This window comes from Oryzias latipes, chromosome 7, assembly GCF_002234675.1.
Source record: "Oryzias latipes chromosome 7, ASM223467v1".
Taxonomy (NCBI): Eukaryota; Metazoa; Chordata; class Actinopteri; order Beloniformes; family Adrianichthyidae; genus Oryzias; species Oryzias latipes.
The window spans coordinates 5591954-5618133 of NC_019865.2; the positions used below are offsets into that span (position 1 = coordinate 5591954).

The following is a 26180-nucleotide window of genomic DNA, read 5'->3' on the forward strand; positions in this document are numbered from 1 at the left end:
ATGGTTTTTACCCAACTGCACAAAATTTTCATTGAAATTTTAATTCTGCACCTGCTGGAACACTGGATGTTTTAAAATTCATTCTATTGTGGTCATGAGATGTTTTTTAGGTATATTTATTAATATTCATGCAGGTTTTAACTAATTTTATCTCTCTTATTAATTGATTTTTTTTTATTAACTGATGCACAACTGTGTCAGCTGTATGTTAATTTGTTGTAATTTCTTAGATTTTGGTGAATGAATGATGGACCCTTTATTTTTTGTCCTTTTTTTTCATGGTCAATTTTTTTTATGATGCTCTTTTTAAATTTTACTGTACTAGTGATAATGGTAAATGGCCTATATTTAAAAAATGCTTGTTTTTAACTTCTTTTAAGGCCCAAGGTGCTTTGAAGTCACAGTCCCGTTCATTCACACACTGATGGCGGCTCCACTGCCGCACATTGGCACCAACCTATAACCATAAGCAGCGATGTGGGGTTAAGTGTCTTGCTTGAGGACACTTCCGCAGATGGGCGTTCAAGGCGGGAACGGAACTGCGATCCTGCAACCAGAGGTTGCTCGGTCTGCCTTAGCTGCACGGCCGCTGATACTGACGTATAATGTATTGATCTATCATGAAAAAATTGGTCACATCTAACCAAAATTGGGTTTTTATATCCTCTTCTTAACAGATTAACGCCTTCCTCTCCTTTGTGGCACCGATGGTCGTCATTTCTGTGCTGAATGGAATTATCGCCAATCAACTGGTGCGGATGTTTCGTGAGGCAGAGCAGGACAACCGCATCTGCATCACGGGGGGGAACGCCACCATGCTGAGCTTCACAGTGGAATCCAACCGTGCCCAGTCGCTTCGCCATGGAGTTCTTGTTCTACGTAAGTAAAAAGAAACGGAATAAATGAACTCTTTATGGGGATTTTGTTTCAGCAGCTGACACACCTCTACCTCCCATCACCAACCTTACAGCTTTTCCATAAATATTACTTTGCAGTTTAATGTGTTTTACATTTAATTTCTGTTGTACTGAATCTTCACTTATTATCAGGAAAAGCAAAGTGTTGGATGCTGCTTTTTTATATTTATAGCAATAGTCACAACTAAGCAGTTTCTGCCATCAAAGCTGAAAAAGTATGACAGCTTGTGAAGCAGAAGTCTAAGAAAAAACTGCTCCTGGATACTTTTAGAAGTAACAGTACTTTTCCTTAGGCATCAGGTTTTATGTTCTTCCAATCTGGACAGGAAAGCAAAATTACTTACAAAGAATTCCATACAGAGCTCAGTTTTAACACCTCAGGGAAATAAAACAGTTGGTGAATTAGAAACATCTACAGCGCCTGAGGCTGTGGATGTTGGGGAGGTCCTTGTTTGGATTTCTGCTCCCATTAAAGTCAGTTGATTTGTTGTTTTAGATCACCTAAGGTTGCCATCACCTGCTGTTTCTTATGTTGGGTGTTTGGAGTCTTCTACCACAAATGCCATAGTGAAGATTTCAGTAATCTTCCTTGTATGGTCACTGGGAAACTTCATTCTGTTGAATTGTCAATCACTTCTTAACCTAACATAGACGTCTTTGGGGTTGTCCTTTAATCACAAAGTAACTTTCATGGTCAGAATTTCTTGGAGCAACAAACAAAAAGTTCTGGTGTACGGACTTTGACAACCTCAATCCTTTTGCAGATGATGGGCTTCTGTTTGTATAATGAAGTCACAACCTTAATGTGGAGAACACTTGAAGGATGTGGACTGGTACCTCTGAATCAGAGATAAGGGGTTTTGCTCTCCAGAGAAAGACCTGAGCACAGAGGACAGGGTCTTAAATGACTGATTAACTAATGTTCTTCTCCTCATTTGTGGTTACAAAGGAAAAGGAAAAAAATCCTGAATCATAAGCTTTTCCACTGTAGCTGGCAATTTCCTTAGATGGCAAGGAACAAAGTCATGTGTATCAGTTGCAGCCAACTGAGGAGGTGTGGGCCTCTGGACAGGGTGTCTCCTATGGCCTCTAAAAGGGGACAAGGTCCCGCTGATACTTGAGAGATGAAAACTTCGACTTTTGTGGGAAACCTTATAGGTGGCATTGGAGTGTTTGATCAATATTTAAACTGTCTCTACACAGAGAGCCAGAAAATGTATAAACAGAAGATAACAAATGGAAGAAGTTCATTTACTCTCCAGTTCCTCAACTGGAAAACAAGAGGGCAAAAAAGGACATCATAGCATTACTACACATGGGAACTGGACTGAGATAGTGTGACATCACCCATAGAAAATGATCTTCTTCCAGCTCCAACAAAATAAAGTCAATTCAGTCGCAATTTTTTTGCGATAAGGATGCTGTTATGTTTGAGCCGTTGACACTAGCCGTGGTTACATGCGCAAAATATCTTGATCGGATCAATGGTCGGATTAAAATTCAACTGTGTACATGGGCCCAGAAAAACTTTTTACGATTAGAACAAACGTTCACATGGTCACACTTTCGGTCGGAGTAAATCATTTGGGCATGCTCAGTAGTGTTGAAAATACCGGAAGTGGAAACAAAGTGAGCTGCCATAGACATTTATGCAGCAGCTCGGTAATATACTAGATGATCTTCTAAATGTGCTTTTATTAATGTTATAAATATTATGAAGCGTCTGTTGGCTCATCATTTTATTTTTAACCCGTGTGGTCAGTGCTTTTTTTGTGGAAGAATGGAGCTGGAAGAAGCAGGATTAGGAGTAGGATAACACGCGCTAACAACATTTAGCCTTTGATGAACATAAAATCCATGTGAGAAATGCTGCAATCTGCATCTTGGCTGCACGTAAATGTGGGGAATGTGGGAATAACATCAGCCTTTATTTTGTGGGGACACGACTGGAAACAAAAATCCACGTGATTATTTGAACGGTTTCTAAGGACTGAGCTGCATTTCTGCTTTGAAAAGCTCACACATCACTCCAGAGTGCGAGTTTGAGACCCCTGATTTAGATAAAATGAGCACAAAAACTCTGCAAAAAGAAGAACCTTAACATGAATAAACTTTGAATAAAACCTTTTTTGGAGAAGAAGAGCCTTTTGCAGTGATTAACAGAATAGAAATGCATAAACCACTTATTTTCCGTTCCCTATTTGATTGAATTTGAAGTCAGAATGGATGGAAAAGCTGCTGCTGGATGGATCCAAGTTTGTAAAATGTCTAATTTAAAGCAGTTTAGGTTGGAGCAGCTCTGTTACCAAATGAATAATGTTGTGCTCGGCTGAGCAGCTCCATCATGTCAGGCAGTTTGGATGAGGGGGGAGGACTCCTGTCCCCCCACTGATAGTTAAGACAGGCTCTTATCAGCTGTGGATTCTTCATTCATCCACTGAGTGGATTCAATGTTTTTGGTGAGCTCAATAAAGCTTTTGATCTCTCAGCCTGTGAATAAACTAAACTTTTTCTAAATGATCCACTTTGCTGTCAAATTTCCTGATAAGAAATGAGCTAAAATATGTTTTTTATAAAACAGTAATTAGATGTAAAAATACATCCTCAGCCTCTATGAGGTTAAAATGGCATTAACAAAAAAAGCCTGTTCCTCACACATGGGTGCTGTTAGCACGATACATGCAGTCCTAGCCCCCCCCCATAATCACCTGTCTGTGTGCTGCTCTTTCATTATCTGGCTGCTGAGCTTCAGCTTTCGTTGTTTACTGCAAGGTTGCTGATTGAAGCCGTTAAAAGTGGATTCTTGAAAGAGATTTCAGGGAATCGATTGTTTAAAAGACTTCCAGTTTTCCATGACTAACCTTTAAGCAGGTCAATCAAAAGGAGATTCAAAGGACATTCTGGACCTTTCAGAACCAGAACACAGGCTGCAGAACAAGAACACCGGCACTCACCATTTCCGCTCAAAGGAGTTTCGTCTTTACGCCCTTACTTAGAAAAATCTTCTTTTACCTTTTATGTCTTTAAACTTTGTTTATCCTTCATAATTATGAATCCATCCCACTGTCTTTTTGCGAGATTCATTATCTATTTTGTGGCTTTCCATGACCATTCCACGTATGTTTAACGGACTTTTCACGCATGTAACACGATGTATAACTTTTTTATTGCATATATGGCGCACATATAATGTTCAAATTGTGCCATTGACGCACTCATCTATAATGAGTTGCATATAAACAGCACAATTATCACGCGTTCTTTGTGTGGTTTATTTGTACATCTTCCTTGATTTTAATGTGCCTCATGCGTATGTGTACAAATATCTGGGAATAGTGATTGATGATGCACTCTCATTCAAGCCCCACATTGAGAATCATGTTAGGAAACTAAAATTGAAACCGTTTTTTTTATTTGGAAACAAGTGTTGTTTTTCATTTGGGATTAAAAAGAGACTTGTCACCGTAACTTTTATATTCACTTTAGATTATGGAAACCTTTTATATATGAATGCAACAGCTCAATGTTTGAGTAAGATTGATTCTGTGTATCACGCCGCTTTAAGGTTTGTAACAAACTGTAAGGCCTCGACTCATCATTGTGAACTGTACTCTCGAGTGGGATGGTCTTCTCTGTCCACCAGGAGGTTCACACACTGGTGCATTTATTTATGTTGTTATGTTATGTTATGTTATGTTATGTTATGTTATGTTTATTTATATTCACAAGTCTCTTCTTGGAGTTTTAGCTTCCTACATTTGCAGCTTAATCAAGCTGAGGACTGTGGAATAATACGGACTGCGTTCCAATGACCATCTGTTGCTTGCTGTTCCATTTGCCCGTACAGAACTGGGAAAAAAGGCTTTTGTCTTTTCTGCCCCCTCCACATGGAACACTCTACAAAAAAGCTGGAATTTAAAAGAACTCATTCCTCTGAATATTTTTAAATCCAGGCAGAGATTGGAAGAGAAAGTCACTTTTGACTGTACCTGTTTTACATAAGCTCTGATTTTTATTTATTTATTTTATGTTTTTAATGTTAACATTTCATTGTAAATTTAATTTATTGTTTTTTCCTAGCCAGGACTCCCTTGGAAAAAAGATTCTTAATGTCACTGGGACAAGTCCTGGGTAAATAAAGGTTAAATAAAATAAAATATGTGATACATCTGGGGAAAAAATAAAATAAAAACCACAACTTTTATCACTTTTTCCATGTATATTCACGTATGACTTTGAATTTTTTGAATTTTTATCCATGCAATATGCAGCAAATGTAGGTAGTGGCTGCGTGACACGGCCTTTGTTCTGTTAAACTTCTTTAAATGGCAGCTAAAAGCATCTTTTTTTTTCATTTAAAGTCATCTTATTGTATTTTTGTTTTGCATGATAAGTCTTTTCTGCTGCACCACCACCATGAAGACCTTTGCACCATCTTCCGCTGAAATTATGACAAGAGGAAGCGCTTGGTGACCCGGTCCTGAGACAGAACAACACACAGACTCTCCAAGATAAACAAAGCATGCTTAGAAACAAGCAATTAAAAACAATACTGACAAAGCTAAAGCAATACAATGACTATTCAGTTAATGAAAAGCTGTAAAAGACTCAGGAAGTAGGAAAACACTAGAGGCAGAGAGGAAGACAAAGTGAAAAAGTAATACCAGAAAGACAACTAAGACATGGGCCATAATAAGAACCAGACTAAAAAGCAAATAAACAGAAGAAGCAGATAATGAAATGCAATATACAGCAAAAATAAGAAGATAACATTTAATTACACCAGTGAAGACAAATGTAGTGGACAGGACCGATGGTGAATAGAGGATAATAATATTTCAATAAAAGACAGAAGATGAAAGTAAGTTTTTAAAATGTCAACAGTCTGCTCCATGCTGTTAAAAAGGCCTTGAACCACCATAATTAACGGATGCTTCACTTTAGTGCGACTTCTCACCTTGAGGGAATAATGAGAAGCTTACTTCGGTAGTCTCTGATAAAAGCCTGTCTGACAATGATTCAACTTATTCTGTGAAATGCGTGACAAAAAACACACCATTAGCACATTCATTAACATTTTAATCAGCAGATAAAAGGGTCTTCAGATCTGTTTAAGGCAAACCGCAAGGGTTCGGCACTCAAATGGCTGTTTTCTCTGCTTTTTCAATGCTAATTGTGGGGAGTTTTTAGCCAACCAACATATTTAAGGACATTGTTTTTAGCTTTTGTTTTTCTGAATATCCAATCAGAGATGGGTTTCATTGTTCATAAGTAAACCAAAGTTTAAAGTCATCGTAGTGAACCGACAAGAAGCCGTTTCTTAAAAAGATGGATGATTATGATTAACAGGGTTTTGACTATAGGCTACCGCAAAATAGACAGGATTGCACTCAAAAGTAGCACATTAGAGGTTACATGATTTATTAACGACTCAACAGCTTGTCATTTACTAGGACACAGTTTCTGCAGCAGCAGGAGTCCATTGCGAAAAAAAATTGCCTCTGAGTTGTGGGCGGGACCATTGGTGCGGAGTAAGTCCGCTTAGAGTCAGCTTACAGCCCCCCTCCCCAGCAGCTCACTCGTGTTTGTCAACAGGAAATTCATATGTTCGCTACTTTCTTACCAAAGAAACGTTGACAACCCTCACAGAAAAAAGTAAGGATAGACATAAATAAGAAAAATATTAGATTTTTATTTTTAATTTTAGAAAATTAAATTCATTTTATTTTATGTATGTATTTTCTAAGCTATAATAAGCCTTACCTGAGTGCACATCACTGGTACACAGGTAGTGTTTTGATCAAATTCCCCTTTTGGGGTCCCGACTCCCTGCATAGCTGATGAGGCAGATATCAGCTTGACATTTTCATTCTTGATATATTTTGTAGATATTTTGGTACGAGTTGCTCCAAGCTGCTGCTAATTATGCTGCTGAAGGCTGAAGCATTTCCTCCGCCTGCTTTTTCTCATTCATGGATGTCCGCCATTGTTGTTGCGTGTCTTATAAGAGATTTTGTAGTGGTTTTGTTTGTGTGTTCGTCTCCGTCGTGCCCTCTGTAATCGGTAACGACAGAGCTCCCCGCCCCCACTGAATCCAATTCTGGTGGGGGTCTACCTGTTGTGGGAGTCACTGTTCTCTGTATTTCAGTTAAGGCCTGCAGGAGTGCTGACCAGCGGTGATCCCTTAATGCTGAGTGCCAAATGCAGTGAGGCCCATTTTTAGATTTTGGTGGGGAATCAAATTGGCAGTTTGTCAATGCTTTAAAGTTTGGCTATTTAGACGAGAATGGGGGCCAAGAATTATGTCCTGGATTGCAAAGAGCATTTTGTTTCTGCAATCTTCTTGATTACGCTGCCTTTAAGTGACAATTTTCCCCCCACCTTGTACTCAAAACTCACAAAAATGTACACAGTAAAATACATTTTGGGCATAGTGGATGAGTCCCCCCCCCCACACACACACACACACAAAAAAACAAAAACAACAAACCAATAAAAAAACGAATGGTGCCATAATCCAAAAAAAAAAAAAAAAAAAAAAAATATATATATATATATATATATATATATATATATATATATATATATATATATATATATATATATATATATATATATATATATATCAAAAAGGGTAGGGTGGGGTATAGTGCCTGAAGCAGCCACTCAGCCAGTGAGAGCAAGCTAAGAGTGAGTAATGGGGGGCGAGGGCTGGGGAACATGCGGGCCATACAATGCTGCTTAGCAGTGACGTGCAGTCAGGAGAGGCAGGTGAGGCTGAGGCGCTGTTTTTTCTTTTCAAAAATCGCTGAATTTCCGCATTTGCCGTTCAGACACTAAGAAGTGAGGTGCGATGAGGCACCAGCCCGCTGAGCCTCACCTTGGATTGCACAATACCTATGCAGTGAGACGGTACTGCTGTCTCTCTGTATGTCGGTTCAATCACTTGTACTGTAAGAGCTGAGTTTACATAATTTAGCAGATGAATATGATGTACAGTGTTTGTTTTTATAAATAACTGTATGTGAGGGACGTGTTTCTTGTGCTGAGCGCTAAACGCCGGCAAAAAAGCCGCTGGGTGAGGCCAGACATTCTCGTGCGTCATGTTAGGGGGCGCCGGTGAGCCCTAAGATTATGACGCTAAAAAATACTAGAATAAGTGATAGCAAGCGGCAAGTCATTTTCTTCAGAAGGAGCGGCGTGTGGACTTTATTTACAAGTAAAGGTAAGATGATAATAACGTTTGTGCTTTTTTCTATGCTGCAATTTGTATATGAAAAAAAACACGTTGAAATAATATTTTAAACAAAACACGTTAACTGTTGTCAATTAAATGGTGAATAAGTTACTCAGTATGGTTCATATGTTTGTAAATCTGACTGATGACGTCAGAGCCTCACCAGCCATTAACCTCACCGCACGTCACTGCTGCTTAGAGCTTTAGTTTCAGTCCTGGACCGCTCTCTGGACTCCATTGAGGAGGTGGGTGAGAAGAGGATGTTAGCCAAGCTGACATCAATCATGGACAACCCCTCTCACCCACTGCATCAGTCTGTTTCAGACCTCAGCAGCTCCTTCAGTGGCAGACTGCTGCACCCACGATGCAAAAAGGAACGCAACCGCAGGTCCTTCATCCCAGCTGCCATCAGGCTGTTCAACCTCAGCCTAAGCAAATAATTTTAGTTTTAGTTTTTGTTTTTTATTCCACTGTACAAAAAATGTATATACAGATGACTCTATATTCCTGCACATCTCTTTCCCTGTTTATTATTTCAGAACACTGTTATTTTTGTATATATTCTTTCAAAAATGTGTATTTGTACTGTCTGTACATACTTGTGCCAAACTCCATGCTACTGTGATAAGGAAATTTCCCATTTGTGGGATTAATAAACAAATCTAATCTAATAAATTCACCACAAAGTGATTAAAAAATAGAATTTCTTTTCATATGGCTGATCATTTATATTTAAAAAAAGGAATAAATCCTGTTAACCAGCCCAACAAAGAAGATAGATCAATTATTTGTTTTTTTTCTCTTCACCCAAAGAGTTCCACCTCACGTCCATAGGTTTCCAGCATCCCTTCCCCAAATAGTCAAAAATTCTGCAGTGTATGAACTAAATCTGGAGCACAAGGAAGCTCAAACGTTCACCAACCGTGAGAGTGTTTGTATGGACTGACATGTCTGTACGGAGATGTCTGCCATTCAAACTCAAACCAAGAGGTTTAGGCTGCGCTGAATACTAAACATGACCTTCAGCTGCAGCGCAGGCAGGCTCTGCCTCAGTCTGATACCTAAGTGTTGGTTTGCTTTAAGTGCCTGCCGTCTCAGAGGATCTACTGAGGGTTAAAACCGCATGTCTCTGCAGGTGGGACCTGCTGTTGCTGCAAGAAAAGGAACAAGAAAGAAAGAGGGGGGACTGATGTTTTGGCTCAACACCAAATGGTCAAAGTTACAATGCGACTGTCACTTGTAGTTGGGTTGTCATGGTTTCTCAAAAGAGTTTTCTTTTAGAGTGACAACCAAATAACTGGTTGGCACCACGATGGTGCAAAAAAACAACCGTAAGAGCAGAGAGCTAAAGACAGACCTGCCATCCTGGCCTTGTCCTGAGACTCTACATGGCCCCTCTGCTGACTTCAGAGGGAACGAGGTGGTTAATGCATTCAGTTGTCATGCTGCTCAGACCTCTCCCAGTGCTTTCACCTCTGAGTGTGTTTGTGTTTAACCATTTTCCCATTTTCCCCTATGATGGTCTTTGATATTTGAACTTGGTAGACACAGCAACCAAGTGGATTTTTAAAAGTAAATGTTGCCTGGCTGCCTGGATTTAAAATGGACAATGAATGCACTAAAATGGAAGGATTTCCTCTCCTTTTGGTCACAGATACCACCAATCACTCAGATCAACAAAATGCATAGTTTTACCTCTAAAAAAGGTGCTAATTCTGCAACCTTGGGACTCCAGAGAACTGTTATCCAAACATGGAGAAAACTTAGGGGCTACTGTGTTTAAATCTCATGCGTATCTACACAACTTTTTACCATCATTTTATGTACAAAGCGCATGGCCATTGAACGCACATTGGTAATTAAATCAGGTTTACTTTAAACAATCAGGGACTCGCATTTGGTTGGGACGTATAGATTTGATTTGTCTAGTGACCGAAAACACAGCAACAAGTCTGATTAAATCTGGGTTTGTTTTTCAAAAGGGATAAAATAAGACTACTCTCCTGACATGATGGTAATACATACAATGAACAAAACCATTTCTATTTTGTTCCCAAATTGTGTGATGTGCGCTCTTCAAGCCTCTTCAAACTATAGGTGGTGGACATGCGCTAGTAAACAATAGAAAAAGAAGAAGAAGCCCTTTCCTGCTTGTCCACTGTGGACACCATAGGCTAATTTTTTTTTTTGTTTAAGAAATGTTTGTTGCTTTAAGATGCAGCCCCTCCTTCTACAACCCTCCACGGTCCCATGCATCCCAAAAACCCACAACACCCGTACGAGTCAACCCCCTGTGCGAATGCATGCAATGAAAGCTTAACAAAACCAAAGTGTTTGTCAAATACAATCAAAATATATTTGATTGAATGTCTGATGGTCTCTGTCTGTTTTAGGTGTGGTGGTCATAGCCTTTGTGGTCTGCTGGCTGCCCTATCACGCTCGCCGCCTCATGTTTTGTTACGTCTCCGATTGGTCAAAGTGAGTAAGCCTTTTCTCTGTTTTTATTATGAATGAAACCTCCGGCTGTTTGTTTGCTTAATCTATGCAGTAAGTGCTTAATTAACACACACACACACACACCTACACACACACACACACACACACGTGAATACAGCTGCAGAGTTTGCTAGACCCTTAATTGGGACTCGCCCTTATGGAGCGACTGACTGCAAACAGCAGGGTGAATGCATCTTCACGAGATGGATTTGATTGCATTCGTTTGTCTTTGTCAATCTCTCTGTCTCCTACTTTATCTCTTTTTTATTCTATTTTTAGCTCCACAACGCCACAAAATAGTGCATTCTAATTTAATCCTGGGCTCTTTCAGGAAATTACATCTAATGCACTGAAAATCACTCCTGTGATTTCTAATGCAAACAGCCCATACATAGACACACAGCCCTTACGTACACACAGATGCTCAATCCTATTGCTTTTGTGCCTCCGGCTCCAATATGACAACGGGGACAAAAAAGCTGGTTTGCATCATGAAAAAAAAATTCTCGACATGTCTGTTTTGGGCAGAATGAATGAAATATTAAATTATCAAGAAAACCTTTTTATACAAGCAAAGACAGCTCCTTCATTTCTCTTCTGATGGCAGATTTAAATTGGCAGAAAAAATAACTTATTCTTGCTGTTTGAAGTCTGCGGTTAGGTTGTGGTAAAAAAAAAAAAAAAAAAAAGATGATGCCACAGGGATCATAACATTTAAGCTGCAACATTGAAATTCTCTGTTTAGACTCAACTGTACACAACCCAAAAATAGGAAAAGCCTGTAGTGTGACTGAAAAACTTTCCAATTATATTGCATTTTTATGTTAAAATAATCTCTAGTTTCAAAATTTTTTCCAATATTTTAAGTGCAACAACGTTGTATAAAACACTTTTCTGTTGCCTATTTTTTTTAGACAGTTTTCAATTAAATGTGAACGACTACAGTCACATTTGACAAAATGCAAAGTTTTTCACCAAATCAAGCAGGTGACCATGCTGGAAAAATCTCCAGCAAAACATCTCAAAGTAGTTCAGATCAGATGTATAAAAACAGTTTTGGTCACAGAAGCCAGCACAGTGCGTGTGCCTCAGGATTCTAAAACATTTAAATTGTTTTTTCAGTTGCATCTTTGGCTTGAAAAAAAAAACTGTGGAAATGTGTTCTTTGTCCTTTCATTCTGATGCAGACTTGACTGTAGACTGTCATTTTTCAACACGTGTTTGGTTTGAAATACACGATGCTTCATGTCATTCTGGACCTTATTGCTTTCTTCAGCATTTTGGTTAATGATTAGTAATTTAGTTCATTTTAGCTTAACGACAAGATTCAACAAGCAGGACTGAATAAAAAGGACTTTGGGCTCCTAAAAGTGCTGTTAGGAACTGATGGGGAGGGACCCAGCATGCAGAAGAGGGAAGCCAAAACTTTCTATAAAATAACTAAATGTATGACAAAACCATGAAACAGAGGGAGAAGCAAAAGGGAGAACAAAGCAGATGAGCCAAAAAAGCAGACACTTAAATACATGGAGTGTGATTAACTTAACTGAAGGCAGCTGTGGATTATCAGCTTCCAGAGGGGTATTCCAGAAAGCAGGTTATGCTAGCTCCCACGGTAAGTTTGAGGCTAAAGAAGTGTACAACCTCAGCTAGCAACTCATGCTCTGAACATAACCTGGTCGGGAGCAGGTTTAATGGAAGGCTAGTTTTTTTTCAGAGACGTGAAGCAGCATGGTGTGTCCATTTGAAGATGATTTAGTGGATGAAGAAGCTCAGATAATACTTTTTCCACCATGAGAGGGTGATAAGACCACGTTTGGATGTTGGAAAGATAAACTTTTTTACTTTGATCTAACTTAATTATTAGCTTTAGTTAAGATAAATAAAATCTTTTTAGTTAAGTCATCTTAAACATAACACGTAGTTATCAGACATTTATTTTACTTTCATTAAAATTAATTCAATTAAGTAGGTGTAACTTTGGTGCTGCTGTTAGATCGGCACCGCAAGGAATTGTGGGATACCATTTCCTTTGCCTGACTGGACGGATTTGGGTTTTTGACCAAATGTGTTTAGCTGTTTAGCTGTTTTACTGTGTTTTGCTCAGTTATTTGTACTGTTATATTTAATTATTTCAAGATTCAAGATTCAAAGGGTTTATTGTCATATGCACAGTAAGAAACGGGTTTCCCTGCACAATGAAATTCTTTCTTTGCTGTCTGCTCCGAATGCCAAAAAGTATAGAGGAAACTGAAAATTCACACATGGCATACGCACAAAAACACAAAATGTCGAATGTCAAATTCTAAAAGTGCAAAACTGCACCATGAGTGAGAGGGAGGGAGAGGATGATGAGTTTATATAGCACCACTACTGTGATGTGCTGTGAAGATAAATTCAGAGATGTGGTATATTGTTGCATGATTAAAATCTGTTTTGTTTCATTCATTTTATTGTTTTAAAAATGAGTATTTCTGCAGGCTCAAATTTAAACATATGAGAGTTCAAGAATTACAATAGATTAAGATGGAAATCTTTAATTGAATTGGAGTAATATGACATTTAGTTCGATAAATATGTAAATATTGAGTTGGGTAGACGTAAGAAATTAGGTTGAATAAATTGAATTGATACCAATTGAATTAATTTAAGTTGGATAAATTTATATATATATATATATATATATATATATATATATATATATATATATATATATATATATATATGCGTCACAATGAAAATAGAAATGAGATAGAAAATCATGTGTTTACTTTGTCCGTTCTTTTTCTCCAAGCAGAAACTCTTTATTTTGATGATGCAGCAGAATTACTTTTTCGATGGACGTATAATCTTCATACGCTGTCATTTAAATCTCAGACTCCGTCTCACTGAAGCATAGCGCTCTCTTTTTTTCCCCCACTCGTTTCCATGGTGACTCCAGAAACGGAAATCGGCGATCCATTGAGAATGTCTTTATGTACTTGTCGTGCACGTGCATTAAGCCAGGGTTACCAAGTAGAGCGTAATTACACTAACTAGTTTTCGGTCTTTTGGAACCGACATAACCAGAGTTAGCAAGTTCATGCGGATTTCAGCCAGAGTTCAGGGTTAAAGTCAGGGTAGTTTGCTTTCTGGAATACCCCCCTGAAGTTGCTGTGACTGATCAGGGGAAAACACAAAACCTGCAGACTGAACCTGAATAGAACCAAGAAGACAGAGCCGACAACATAAACTACTGTTTACCAAAATAGTGTCAGCATTTGGTCTTGGTTCTTCAGTTGATTTAATTCTTCAGTGCCTTTTTGATGCACTAAAATCTCAGTTTAGTTTAAGCATAAACACAATAAAAAATGTGCATTTGGATTCTTATAGTTTTTTTCTTTTCTTATTTTTTTAACATGTCCTGCAATGTGACCTTATCTTGCAAATGATGAAGCTCCGCTTTTACAATTTTACACATTTTTCAGCGTAGAGTGCTTACGTGGTTGACATTTTATTTGCTGCTATTTTAGCAATAACAGCAATAACTTTCAGCAGAAATAACACATATCTGACAGTTAGCAGGACTTGCTGGTGTTCTTCTTGGAGCTTCTATTTATTTCATGGACAAAGCTTGTTGTTTGGTCATTTTAAGACTTTGTGTCGTGCATAAAAGCAAACCAAACCAAATGAAGGAGTCAGAGTCATTAGTATCCCTCCTGCCAGTCATACCAAGCGCACAGGACTGTCTTAAGTCTTAGTCACAACTGCCCCTTTGGGTAGATACGGGGTAGCAAGAATGGGCAAACTTGTATGGGTCACGCAGGTGGCCCACACAAAATATCAAGGCTGTGCCTATATCCAGCCTGTAGACCACTTTGTGAGCCTTTAGAGTAAAATTTGAACATTTTTTTAACAGGCATGCTGCGGGTGACAGGTTGTAATAATAATAATAATAAAAGTAATGGATTGGATTTTTCTGCGGTTTTCCAGACCCTCAAAGCACTTAAGTGTTTCGATAATTCATTCACTCCTCATTCATACTTGGTGGCGGTAAGCTACTGTTGTAGCCACAGCTGCCCTGGGGCAGACTGACAGAGGCGTGGCTGCCAGTACGAGCCTATGGCCCCTCCGGCCATCACCAGGACATTCATACGCATTCACAGACTAGTGGAGACATACTGGAGGCAAGGAGGGGAAGTGTCTTGCCCAAGGACACAACGACAGTTGGCAGGGGGGAGCAGAACATTCAACACACAAGGGTAAAGGAAGGGAAAGATAGATAAGGTTCAGGCGTATTCCTGTTTTTGAGGCCCCAAAATCATGTGGACCGCACAGGGAGTCTGTGAGTGCTCTTGATTTAATAAGTGTACTTCCACTCCTAGAGGGTTCCTTGTGTGTAGCCTCATTGTTAGAAATAAGGAAATTAGACAATCAGAGCGTAGTTTGTGTGGACATCCTATGGGCACTGACGTATCACCTGCACACCCCAAATGTGGAGTAACCCTGCACTGTAATGGAGTAATAACTAATAAGTACTAAGTGTTTGCGACTTACATTATCCTTACAAATACTTCACAATACACTTACAACGCGCACAATAATGTACGTACAATTTTAATGATGTCCCTTAAGGCAGCTGCAGAAGCCTGAAGGGAACTGCAAGACAAGCCTGCCCCCCCCCCCCCCCCCCCTTAAGATACGGCAGCTCCTGTTTTCATTCATTGTATTTAAGTGGTTGTTTATAAGATTTTGTTTTTTTCTGCATTTTGGTTTTCCCAAAGCCACTTTTCCTGACATCAGCATAAAGGCTGCAGTGTGTCTGCTCTAATGCCTTCATGCTCTTTTCACAGTCACTGGACTCCATTAGGAGGAAGAGTCCATTTAGCTCCCCTTTGGTGCCATGCATCAGCTTTGATTCAGCTTGTTTGTTTTGCTGAAGCAAATCTTCGATTATCATTGACAGGTTGTTCCACCGAGAGATAACATGTGTCACGAAGGGAAAAACAGTCTGCGTTAAAAAAAAAAACAAAAAAAAAAACACTGACAACCATTTTCAAAGAGACATTAGGAAATCCATTAGGCACTGCATAGTTAAGGCTTGTAATTTAACAAAATGTAATGTTTTTACCAATGAACCAGAGAAGTCAATTTTGCAGCAACATATTTACAGGCTGTTCTCCCTTAATATTGGTCAGCTTCCGCTCTTCTGCTTCTAAAGGCTTAAACACATCCTCTAAGACATGCAGCTGATGCTCAGATTAAGTCTCTTAATACCACTTGGAATGTTGTTCAGAGCTGCTTTGCCATCAAAGTTTTTTTTAAATCTTCACTTACAGGAAAAATCGTATATACAAACCAGAGTTAAAAGGGGAATTAGACAACCTCCATATTCCCAATGGCCTTTCTTTTAAAATTTTCTATTAAGTTTGTCTGCCAATTTTGACAATGTAACAAATTTCAGTGCAGTATACTATGTCCAGCCTGGCCACATTATCTCTGTAGACCAGTATGTTTGCAGATGACATTGTGTTCTGTAGTGAGAGCAGAAAGCAGGTGGAGGACCATCTAGAGAAGTGGAGGTTTCTGGAAAGGAGAGGAATGAAGGTCACCAGCAGTTGGAGTATCTATGTGTAAAGTGGAGGAACTCTAGAGTAATGGCGTATACTTGTACAGCGGTTTTCTATTATCCTTAAAGCCCCAAAGCGCTTTACAGACACAGTCCCATTCACACACAGATGGCACCGCCGCTGTCAAACACTGGGACTAACCTTCCACAAGGACACTTGGCATATGTCCCACCTTGGGCGGGCAAGGTGGGAATCAAACCTGCAATCATCTGATTAGAGGTAGACCGCCCTACCGAACTTCTTCTTTTACTTCATCAAGTTCCAGTAGATCGATAACAGGAAGATAGTAAATAGAGACAAAGAGACACATAAATAAAAAAGTAACAACTAGAAAACACTCACAGTCCTTTCATCTAAACTGACTACAGTTTTTCCAACAGACGTGTTTTATAAACTGAGTTTTTTCATCTTTCGTGGAAATACAAAAAAAACTCCCGCACTTTAGATGAATATTTTACAGACGTGTCATGGTACGGATTCTCTGCCATGCTAGCGGACAGTCACATGACCCCTAGATTTTTTCTGAATCTTTCGTAAAACTTAATTTCATACTCATTGTATATATTTTAATCAAAATTTTCGATTATATTCAAAACAAAATCAGTTTTCAGAACTTTGTTTTGTAAACTGAACTTCAGTCCCATGTTTTTCCAACTATAAAAAACCCTTGATAGTCTAGCTTTTAATATTAGAATCTTCATGTCTGATGACAGTGGCACATATGGTTTGTAATTTACTACATGTATATGTATAAAGATTGTTAATCAGCGATCTGGAAACAGATCGCAAATATCCAACTGTTTAGATATTTGTTACAGCACTAATCATCAAAGTCTGATGCAAATTTACCTTGAAACTTCTTATCTCCCTGCTTCCAGATGATAGCTCTGTCTTGTCAGTACCTTATGTCTTTGTATTTTAGCAAGAGGTTAGCTTAGCTGTGATATTTTAATTACATGCATCAAGTGAGATGGAAAATTACAATGTTGTTTGCTTCTACTTTAAGCTGTAAAAAAAAGTGTCTGAAATCTACGCTTTATATGAAATCTCTGCAGGGTGTTTCTGTGATTTGTAGTGTTGAAGGTTAATCGCTCAGCTGCTCATCCTCATTCACAGACTGGTTTAATCACCTCTGTGTGACTTAAATATCACAGCCATGTGGGGAGCGACAAATCGAGGAGCTGTATTCCCTCGGACTGCACGGCGAAACTGAATTTGCTTAAACTGCATTGAGAAATATAACTGCAAGAAAAGTTATTATTGAGGAGCAAATAGTTTTTTGATACAAGCACACTGGAAGCAGCAGGGAACAGCTTCCATGTTGGCGTCATAAACAACACATGAGTCACACCCCCCCCCCTCCTCAGCATCCGCAGTATTATAGGGCAGCAGTCTTCATTTTCAGCTGTAATGGGCTGTTATTTTGAAATTGTGCTTGTGTGCAATTTTAAAAGCCTACATTCTCTGCAGTTGTCTTGTCAACAATCAACTTGAAGGTTTAGAAAATGAGATTTTTCTTCAAACTTCATTTTGCTTTGCTTCAGTGGGCCTGCTGACATGAGTTTGGCTACATAAAGTCTTACTTTATGTTTCCATGGATTTATGCCCACAATATTGTCCATTTATCAATTGATAGACATATCTGATTTACTGAAAGTGAAAATGAGGCGGGACGTGAGACTCATCTTTGAGAGAGTTACAATTTTTGTTTTCTTCCGGAGTCATAAAACTTATTTAGACTTTTTTACCCATTTACTCAGAAATGTTTTGACTCAATTTGAAACCCGACCTCACTTTCAAGATGTGAGTCCTAAAATTTCACTCAAAAAATAAGAAAGTTAAGACCTGGTTTATTCCAGTAATTATTATTCTAATTAGAGATGTTAACTCTGAAGAGAATGATTCAGAGGACTGGGAAACTACAGCAGAGATTATCAGGGAAACAGGTAGGAAGGTGCTAGGTGTGTCATCTGGAAAGAGGAAAGATGGTAAAGACACTTGGTGGTGGAATGAGGAAGTACAGGAATGCGCCCAGAGGAAGAGGTTGGGTAAAAGGAAGTGGGATGTAGAAAGGACTGAGGAAGGTAGACAGGAGTACAAGGAAGCGCAGCGTAGAGTGAAAAGAGAGGTGGCAAAGGCCAAACAGAAGGCTTACGATGAGCTATATGACAGGTTAGACACAAAGGAAGGAGAAAAGGACTTGTTCAGGCTAGCCAGACAGAGAGACAGAGATGGGAAGGACGTGCAACAGATAAGGGTGATTAAGGACAGAGATGGAAAGGTGCTAACAACCCAGGAGAGTGTACAGAAAAGATGGAAGGAGTATTTTGAGGAGCTGATGAACGTGGAAAATGACAGGGAAAGAAGGGAGGAAGATGTGGTTGTTGTGGAGCAGGAAGTAGCAGAGATTGGAAAGGAGGAGGTTAGGAAGGCTCTGAAAAGGATGAAGAGCGGAAAGGCCGTTGGTCCTGATGACGTACCTGTGGAGGTATGGAAGTGCTTAGGAGAGACAGCAGTGGAATTTCTAACGAGGTTGTTCAATAGGATTTTAGAGAGTGAGAAGATGCCTGAGGAATGGAGGAGAAGCGTTCTGGTTCCGATCTTTAAGAACAAGGGTGACACGCAGAACTGCAGCAACTATAGAGGAATAAAGTTGATGAGCCACACAATGAAGCTGTGGGAAAGAGTAGTGGAAGCCAGGCTTAGGAAGAAGGTGGAGATTTGTGAGCAGCAGTATGGTTTCATGCCCCGTAAGAGCACCACTGATGCCATTTTTGCTTTGAGAATGTTGATGGAAAAGTACAGAGAAGGTCAGAAGGAGCTGCATTGTGTGTTCGTAGATTTAGAGAAGGCGTATGACAGGGTGCCGAGGGAGGAGCTGTGGTACTGTATGAGGTCGTCTGGAGTGGCAGACAAGTATGTCAGAGTAGTTCAGGACATGTATGAGAGAAGTATGACGGTGGTGAGATGTGCTGTAGGTCAGACAGAGGAGTTCAAGGTGGAGGTGGGACTACACCAAGGATCAGCTTTGAGTCCCTTTTTGTTTGCTATGCTGATGGACAGGCTGACAGACGAGGTAAGACAGGAATCTCCCTGGACAATGATGTTTGCGGATGACATTGTAATTTGCAGTGAGAGTAGAGAGCAGGTGGAGGAACAGCTAGAGAGGTGGAGGTTTGCTCTGGAAAGAAGAGGCATGAAGGTCAGTCGTAGTAAGACAGAATACATGTGTCTGAACGAGAGGGATCAAGGTAGAAGCGTTAGGTTACAGGGGGCTGAGGTGAAGAAGGTGCAGGAGTTTAAGTACTTGGGGTCAACAGTTCAGTGTGATGGGGAGTGTGGAAAAGAGGTGAAGAGGCGAGTGCAGGCAGGTTGGAGCGGGTGGAGGAAAGTGTCAGGAGTGTTGTGTGACAGAAGAGTGTCAGCAAGACTCAAAGGAAAGGTGTACAAGACAGTGGTGAGACCAGCTCTGCTCTATGGGTTAGAGATGGTAGCAGTGAGACAGAGACAAGAGGCTGAGATGGAGGTAGCGGAGATGAAGATGTTGAGGTTCTCCTTAGGAGTGACCAGGTTAGACAGGATAAGGAACGAGTACATCAGAGGGACGGCTCATGTTGCCTGTGTTAGCGACAAAGTCAGAGAAGCCAGACTGAGATGGTTTGGACATGTTCAGAGGAGGGATAGTGGATATATTGATAGAAGGATGTTGGAGATGGAGCTGCCTGGCAGGAGGGCAAGAGGACGGCCAAAGAGGAGATATATGGATGTCTTAACAGAGGACATGAAGTTGGCTAATGTTAGGGTAGAAGATGTTCATGATAGAGTGAGGTGGAAAAGGATGATTCGCTGTGGCGACCCCTGATGGGAAAAGCCGAAAGAGAAAGAAGAACTCTGAAGAGAATGATTCCTCAGCCCATGAGCCAAATGGTTTAAAAATGTTTGCAGCTCTACTTCACAGATACAGTATAAAGGCTGATTTCCACTGGTTCATCTGCGGTTCATCTAGGTTGCGTTGACAAAAAAATAAAATAAAATAAATAGTTCATTATTCACTAGGAATGTTTACATGGCCTCTGCTACATCTGCGTCTCACGTCCATCCCTCACCACCACAAAACATCTTTTTGCTGGAGTTTTATTTCCAATTGTTTGACGAGTCAAGGTCGCGGCAAAAAGATAGAGACAGGAAACAGGTCTGGGTTTCAAAAAACAAACTTATTTTGTACTTAAAAATAAAATGTTGTCAAATTACAATTTTGTTTATGGTGACATGCCCACACAATAACGTACATTAACACAGAAATTATACCTGCTTCTCTTTGGGACAAATTTAATTTTTACAGAAACATGCATTCTTACAAGGACTGAGAGGAAGAAGAGGGCATGGGGCCTGATTGCTTTGGAAATTTAGGATGATCGAAGAGAGCGGGGCGAGCTACCTGACATGGTGGTGGCAGGACAAACCAGTCCGGGGATGTACCGGAGACGCAACGGAGATAATGTAAACTAGTTGACGATCGTGAGACGGACTCCCCACGCAACGCAACGAAGATGCATCAGATGCACCTCAGATGGACCATGCAATCAGGGGTAACTGTGGGCTTCTACACAATCTCAGGGCTTTATTAATATACATTTTAACATTTTCACCTGACAGTAATAACTAAAAAATAAAAAATACAGCAACTTGGTGCTTATTGCTTTATGATTCTACACTCCGCCCTTCTATAAGTCCCAGAAATTGACTTGTACTAATGGTACTTAAAGAATTCAAAGCCTTTGCTGAATATTCTGAATCATAAGTGCTTTAGTCACAAGTTTAGTTTGGAAATTTTGTTCAAAAGCAACAGATGAGAGTCCAAACGCAGCTAAACCTGCTCCCTGTGGGCCTGAGTCCCAGATAAACAATGTTTTTTTCATTCTGGTATGTAAAAACAGAAAAAATAATCAACATTTTCAAAGATTTTCAAATGACAGCCTGATAAAAAAAAAAAAAATCAAAAGATGACTAAGAGAAGAAAATATTGTGTGTCACATCACTGCTTTTTTACTTTCATTGGGGAACATGGAGGTGTGAGGAAAAAAGGCAGTTTGAACACATTTTTGTTTAATTACGGCTGAAGCAACTGTGGTTGGCTTTAAAGAGACAGAGAAGCACCAATTACTCAAGAGGCAGAGCACGGAATCTCATCAGGCCTGAGGTGTAATAGAGTAAACCACTTTTCTCATGCCAGAGATGCTCTTTACATTTACCCTTTTTCAAGTCCAAGTCTTGAGCATTTGAGATTATCTGAAGGTCAAGTCTCAGATCCCTAAAATGTGGACCTGCAATCATATTTAGGGTGGCTTTGGCATTAGAATAGCCCAGTGGACTCTGTCTGGATCTGTCTTTTGCGTGATTAGGCTTAGTTTCACACATGGAGCTCTCAGAAGTAAAGCAAAGACAGATGTGGACCAAACAGTCCTAAAGTTCTAAATGCTGCTCACGTGAAAACGATATTCTCCAACCAAGAATGGTATAAAAGCAAGAAAATAAGCTGTAACCACTTTAGAGTACATTCATAATTGGACCCTCCGTAGTCCAGCAGATCAGGGTTCACTTACTTGTTTGGTCTTCATTGGGGTTCGATTGAACTTTCTGATCCACCAAAAGGGTTTCATCTGTAGTTCACATGCTGCCGGTTTTTGTTGGAGGGTCATAGACAGGAGCGGCAACATCTCAAGAGGAGCGCAGGTGATTCCCTTGAGCCCCTTTAAGGAATGTCAAGAAATGGAACATTTAATTGGCATGCTGTAGTAAGTGTATCTGATAGTATTTGTAAGGCTAACGTTCTCATTCCTAAATGTCAGACCACCCTAAAGGATTGTGCATTCATCATGTGAACAGTACCAACAGGCTCCTGGTGCACAGGATTTGGAGGAGTTTATAAAATGAAACATAAGTATGGATATAGTCTGTTTAAGATGGACTCAATCGATGAAGGCTCACAGATGAACAATAATTCATAATGAAACTACATTTGACACTGCGGGACTGAATGAAATGCTTGACATGTGATGGTTTGTTTGCATAAGTATGCATGGGAATTGTAGTTTTATTGTGTACTTGTGGACATGACTGTATGTGAACATTTTGGAGCAAACAGGTATGATGGTAAAATTTCCGTGTGTGTGTGGACAGGCCCAGCCCGTGTTGACTAACACTTTCACCTGACAGTAATGATTATAGAAACTTCCACAACTTGGTGCTTATTGCTTTATGATTTTACCCCCCCCCCCCCCCCCCCCCGCCCTTCTATATTCATCCTCCTATTTCTTTGACCCCCTTTCCCTCTCCTTCTTTTATGCCCTTAACCCCCCTCCTCTCTCTTCTTCCCTCTTCTTCTTTTCCGTCCAGTCCAACAAAAAACGGTTACAGATGTCATCAATATAAAAATAAATAAAGTTTAGCCTGAATTACAAAAGGGGTTTACTCAACTATACACCTTATGAGTCAGAAGATTCATACCCTCCCTATTGTAACAGTAAAATATGTCCAACAGCTGGACAGGACAAGTTAAAAAACAAGAAGAACCCTAGAGAGTTTCATAATCACCATTTGATTGGCAAAAGTTAAAATGTGTTGTTTAAAATTACATTTCTACATTTTATGTCTACAAACTGTAACAAAACAAAAAATCACCAAAACTATTATTATTGACTTACTTTTCCTTAAAAGTGAAGTCCATGCGCCGCGCTTTCTGAAGAAACGCATGGAGAACCCGTTTGTAGGATTGTTCCTTTTCTTTCTTCAGTTTTAAAAGTCTCTCTGTCTCCATGGAAATCACTGCCAGAGATGTGTCTAAATAAGTTCCTGTGTTTAGACACTAATCCTCCATTTAGAAAATTACGCTAAACAATATTAAAGAATAACTGAACGGCTGCACTTGACTTGCTACCACTAATTCTATTATTCTTTAGGTGCGCTGTCACATTCTCTGGGGTCACTAGTGCCCTCTGCCTTGAGGCACGTGTACTGTGTCAAATCGTAATTCCACTTCATACGTGCAACAAAGTAATTTTAAACCTGTTTCATCAAATGTATTAAGATGAGAAATATTACATCAAATAAAAAAAATATATTTTCCAGCTTAGTTTGTTTTGTTGAGTCAAAAAGTTTTAAACTTTTTTTTCATGCAGTGGTCGGTGAGAAAAGCCCCCGGTTAAATCTAAGGCTGAAATCCCCTTTGAAGTCTTTGCTTTTGCATCTGCATGTGCTTGATTTTTCTCATATTCTGCTTGTAGATGTTTTTCCTTGCCCTCTTTTCTTTGATCCATTTAATGTCATTTTCTAATGTCTCTCTGCTGCACGGCTCCATCTTTCATCATCCCTTTTCTTGAGTTTAGAGTCAGATAGTTAAATGTTTTTGACCCCCGCATGCACTGTGGACCGCATCCAGTAAAACCTGATCAATATTTTCAGCTGCTGCTGAGCTGCTGGTATGGTGATCCATGCACGTGCCATTTCCATCAAGCTGAGGATTAGAATTGTACAAGCCCAGAAGTCAGTCTAATTCCTGCAAATGAAACATTTCTTCCTTCCATCCTCTTGCAGGGGCTTTGACAGCATTAATAAAGCCCCAGGCTGGTAGCAAGCCACAGTTCACCCTTAAATATATGTTATTGGAAGAGGTTCTTAGTTAAAATGAGTAGTAATAGTTTTACTAGATTAGTTTCAAGTGGGATGAAGATGATATCTCACTGCAAGAAACTGATTTCCTCTGTTTTTTTTTTCTACTTGAAATTCTCTGTGAGCTGTGTGCAGGTTTTTTATTTTGGCCAAAGAATAACACGGGCTGGCAGCTGTGTGTGCAGCATCACACTCTTGCTGCTTGCTCATACAAGATGAAGAGGGTAGAGTTTACAACAGAGTTTATTTAACATCTCGAGGCTCCTTACCTTCTATGGTAGCTTTTAAAGTCGCAACCCGGCATGCAAAAATGTGTTTTCTCAAACCTTGCTGTAAAGATAAAAAAAAAGTACAACATGTTCAATTATTTCTCTTGCAAACATAGCAGAAAGGTTCATTTTTATTCCAAATCCTTCATGCCCTGCATACAGACCATGAGTGCATCTTTCAGCTACACCTGCAGGGCAGTCTCTTCAATCCCCTTTGTTCCCCATATTGATGCTCGGTTTTCATTGCAGCAGATCGTGTCGACCATGACTAAATGCATTTTTATTAACGAGCTGTACAGGTGTGTCTCATAAAGTGGCCAGTGAGAGTGTGTGCTTATTTTCTAATTTATGTTTAAAAAAAAACATATGTTAACATTTGCACCTCACTGTGCTTGGGAGGCAGTAGGACCCTCACTGGGTGATGTTTATTGCTTGCTATAAACATTGACCCAGTATCATTGTTTATCCCCCTCTGGGAATCGAACCCTGGAGTCCTGTGTTGTGGCCTCTCACCTTACCAACTGAGCTACCCAGCTGCTAATCTATTGTGTCAAAAAGTTGATCTGAATCAGAAATGTATAACAAAACTCCTGAAAATGCTTCTTATATTTAAATTTTTGGGGCGAGATGGCTATAAGCCTCTAACTTGCCACTATCAAATATATGAATATGTGGCAATTTTTTATGAGCAAAAAGAGCCCCGTTATCCAATGAAGATGAAACTCAGCGGATGAAAGCTTGTGACCTCATGTCCACATCAAAAAACTTTATCTTACATGGACACTTCTAGCATAATTACTGGTTATATGTGATTTTTTTTTGATTGGTACATGAAAAAAACTATACTGTTGCTAAACACCCATAATGTAATCTTTAAGAAGGTCAACATTTCGAGTTGGAACTTGATTTCCGCACAAGATACTTAAAGTGTTTCACCTTTTAACAAGTTACTTTAATATTACAGTTGGGTCATAGTTGAGGGAGAAGGCACAGATTTAATTAAACAGTTTTTACATGGTTCAAATATCCACAAATGGTCAGAGTTTAGAACTTGGTCTTTGGAGAAAAATGTCTCCACATATCCATAAAAGTGTGTTTAGATTTTTCTAGTGTTTTACTGCACGCTCTCTCAATTAATATTATCCTGGCTCTGTTTTTATGGGGAACAAACTCTAAAAGCGTCTAAAGCCATTTACACATTTTCGTTCAAGTTTGGAGACCGGTTAAACAAACTGCAACAAACGGTCTGCAGCTTCAGTAGATTTAAGAAAAAAAAACAACCTTCTTTGACTAAAACGAAACAGAGACAGCACAGAGAGTTGTTACTGTGAGGCTTTAATATTTGTTCAAAGCTTTGAAGTGCGACTGAAGTTTAGTGCAGAGAGTAAACCGTTTCTGGTTGTCTCGAGACAAACTAAGTGTTGCTTGCTTTTTTTTTAACACTTCCAAAGCTCATTTAATCAGTTGGAGTTCATTTTACGCATTAAGATAGTTTTCCTTTCATCTGAGAGTGAGGGTTTGTTTCTTCTTCCTGGAATGACAGCAGAGTAATTCACACATCCAACTCACTGTTACTCTAAAGTATTTAAATATTTCTCTCTGAGTGTAGAAATGATGGATGATATAACAAGGGTTTCTTCAGCTCTATAAGGCCACAATCTTTCTCACAGCTGAATTGAGCTCCTGTTTAAATTTCTATTTTTGGCAAAGAGAAGCTACCAGCTGCAGTCAATCTTGATTACTTACAGGACACTAAGAGGCCTTGGCAAGACCTACTGCATCGCCGATTGAGTAATCTAAGTAGGTTTAGGGACATGACTCCGTACAAAGTTTCTTAAAGACAAACAAAAATGTCTTTTTGTGTGATGTTGTGAACATGTGCATGTTGCTTCACATGGATAGTGTCCCACTGGATTTTTGCCCTCTCATTTTCTATCACCTTCGTAGGTGTTTCCCATTTTGACCTTGGGGTTTCCAGTTCATA

At 39.5% G+C, this 26180-nt stretch overlaps 1 protein-coding gene and 1 long non-coding RNA gene across 2 annotated transcripts in view; one reads left to right on the forward strand and one right to left on the reverse strand.

The window, feature by feature from the left end:
- The window catches only part of ntsr1 (neurotensin receptor 1), a 59946-nt gene that overhangs the window by 30145 nt on the left and 3621 nt on the right, over nucleotides 1–26180 (forward strand). The window contains exons 2-3 of the mRNA XM_023956402.1: nucleotides 678–879; nucleotides 10548–10632. Of these exons, the coding sequence (XP_023812170.1) occupies nucleotides 678–879; nucleotides 10548–10632 (287 nt within the window). The remainder of the gene's footprint in view (nucleotides 1–677; nucleotides 880–10547; nucleotides 10633–26180) is intronic.
- On the reverse strand, nucleotides 792–24453 carry LOC111947645. Its single transcript, XR_002873508.1, has 3 exons — nucleotides 24197–24453; nucleotides 21863–22009; nucleotides 792–875 (listed from the first exon to the last, which is right to left on the reverse strand). It is a non-coding gene; the product is annotated as an uncharacterized LOC111947645 (long non-coding RNA).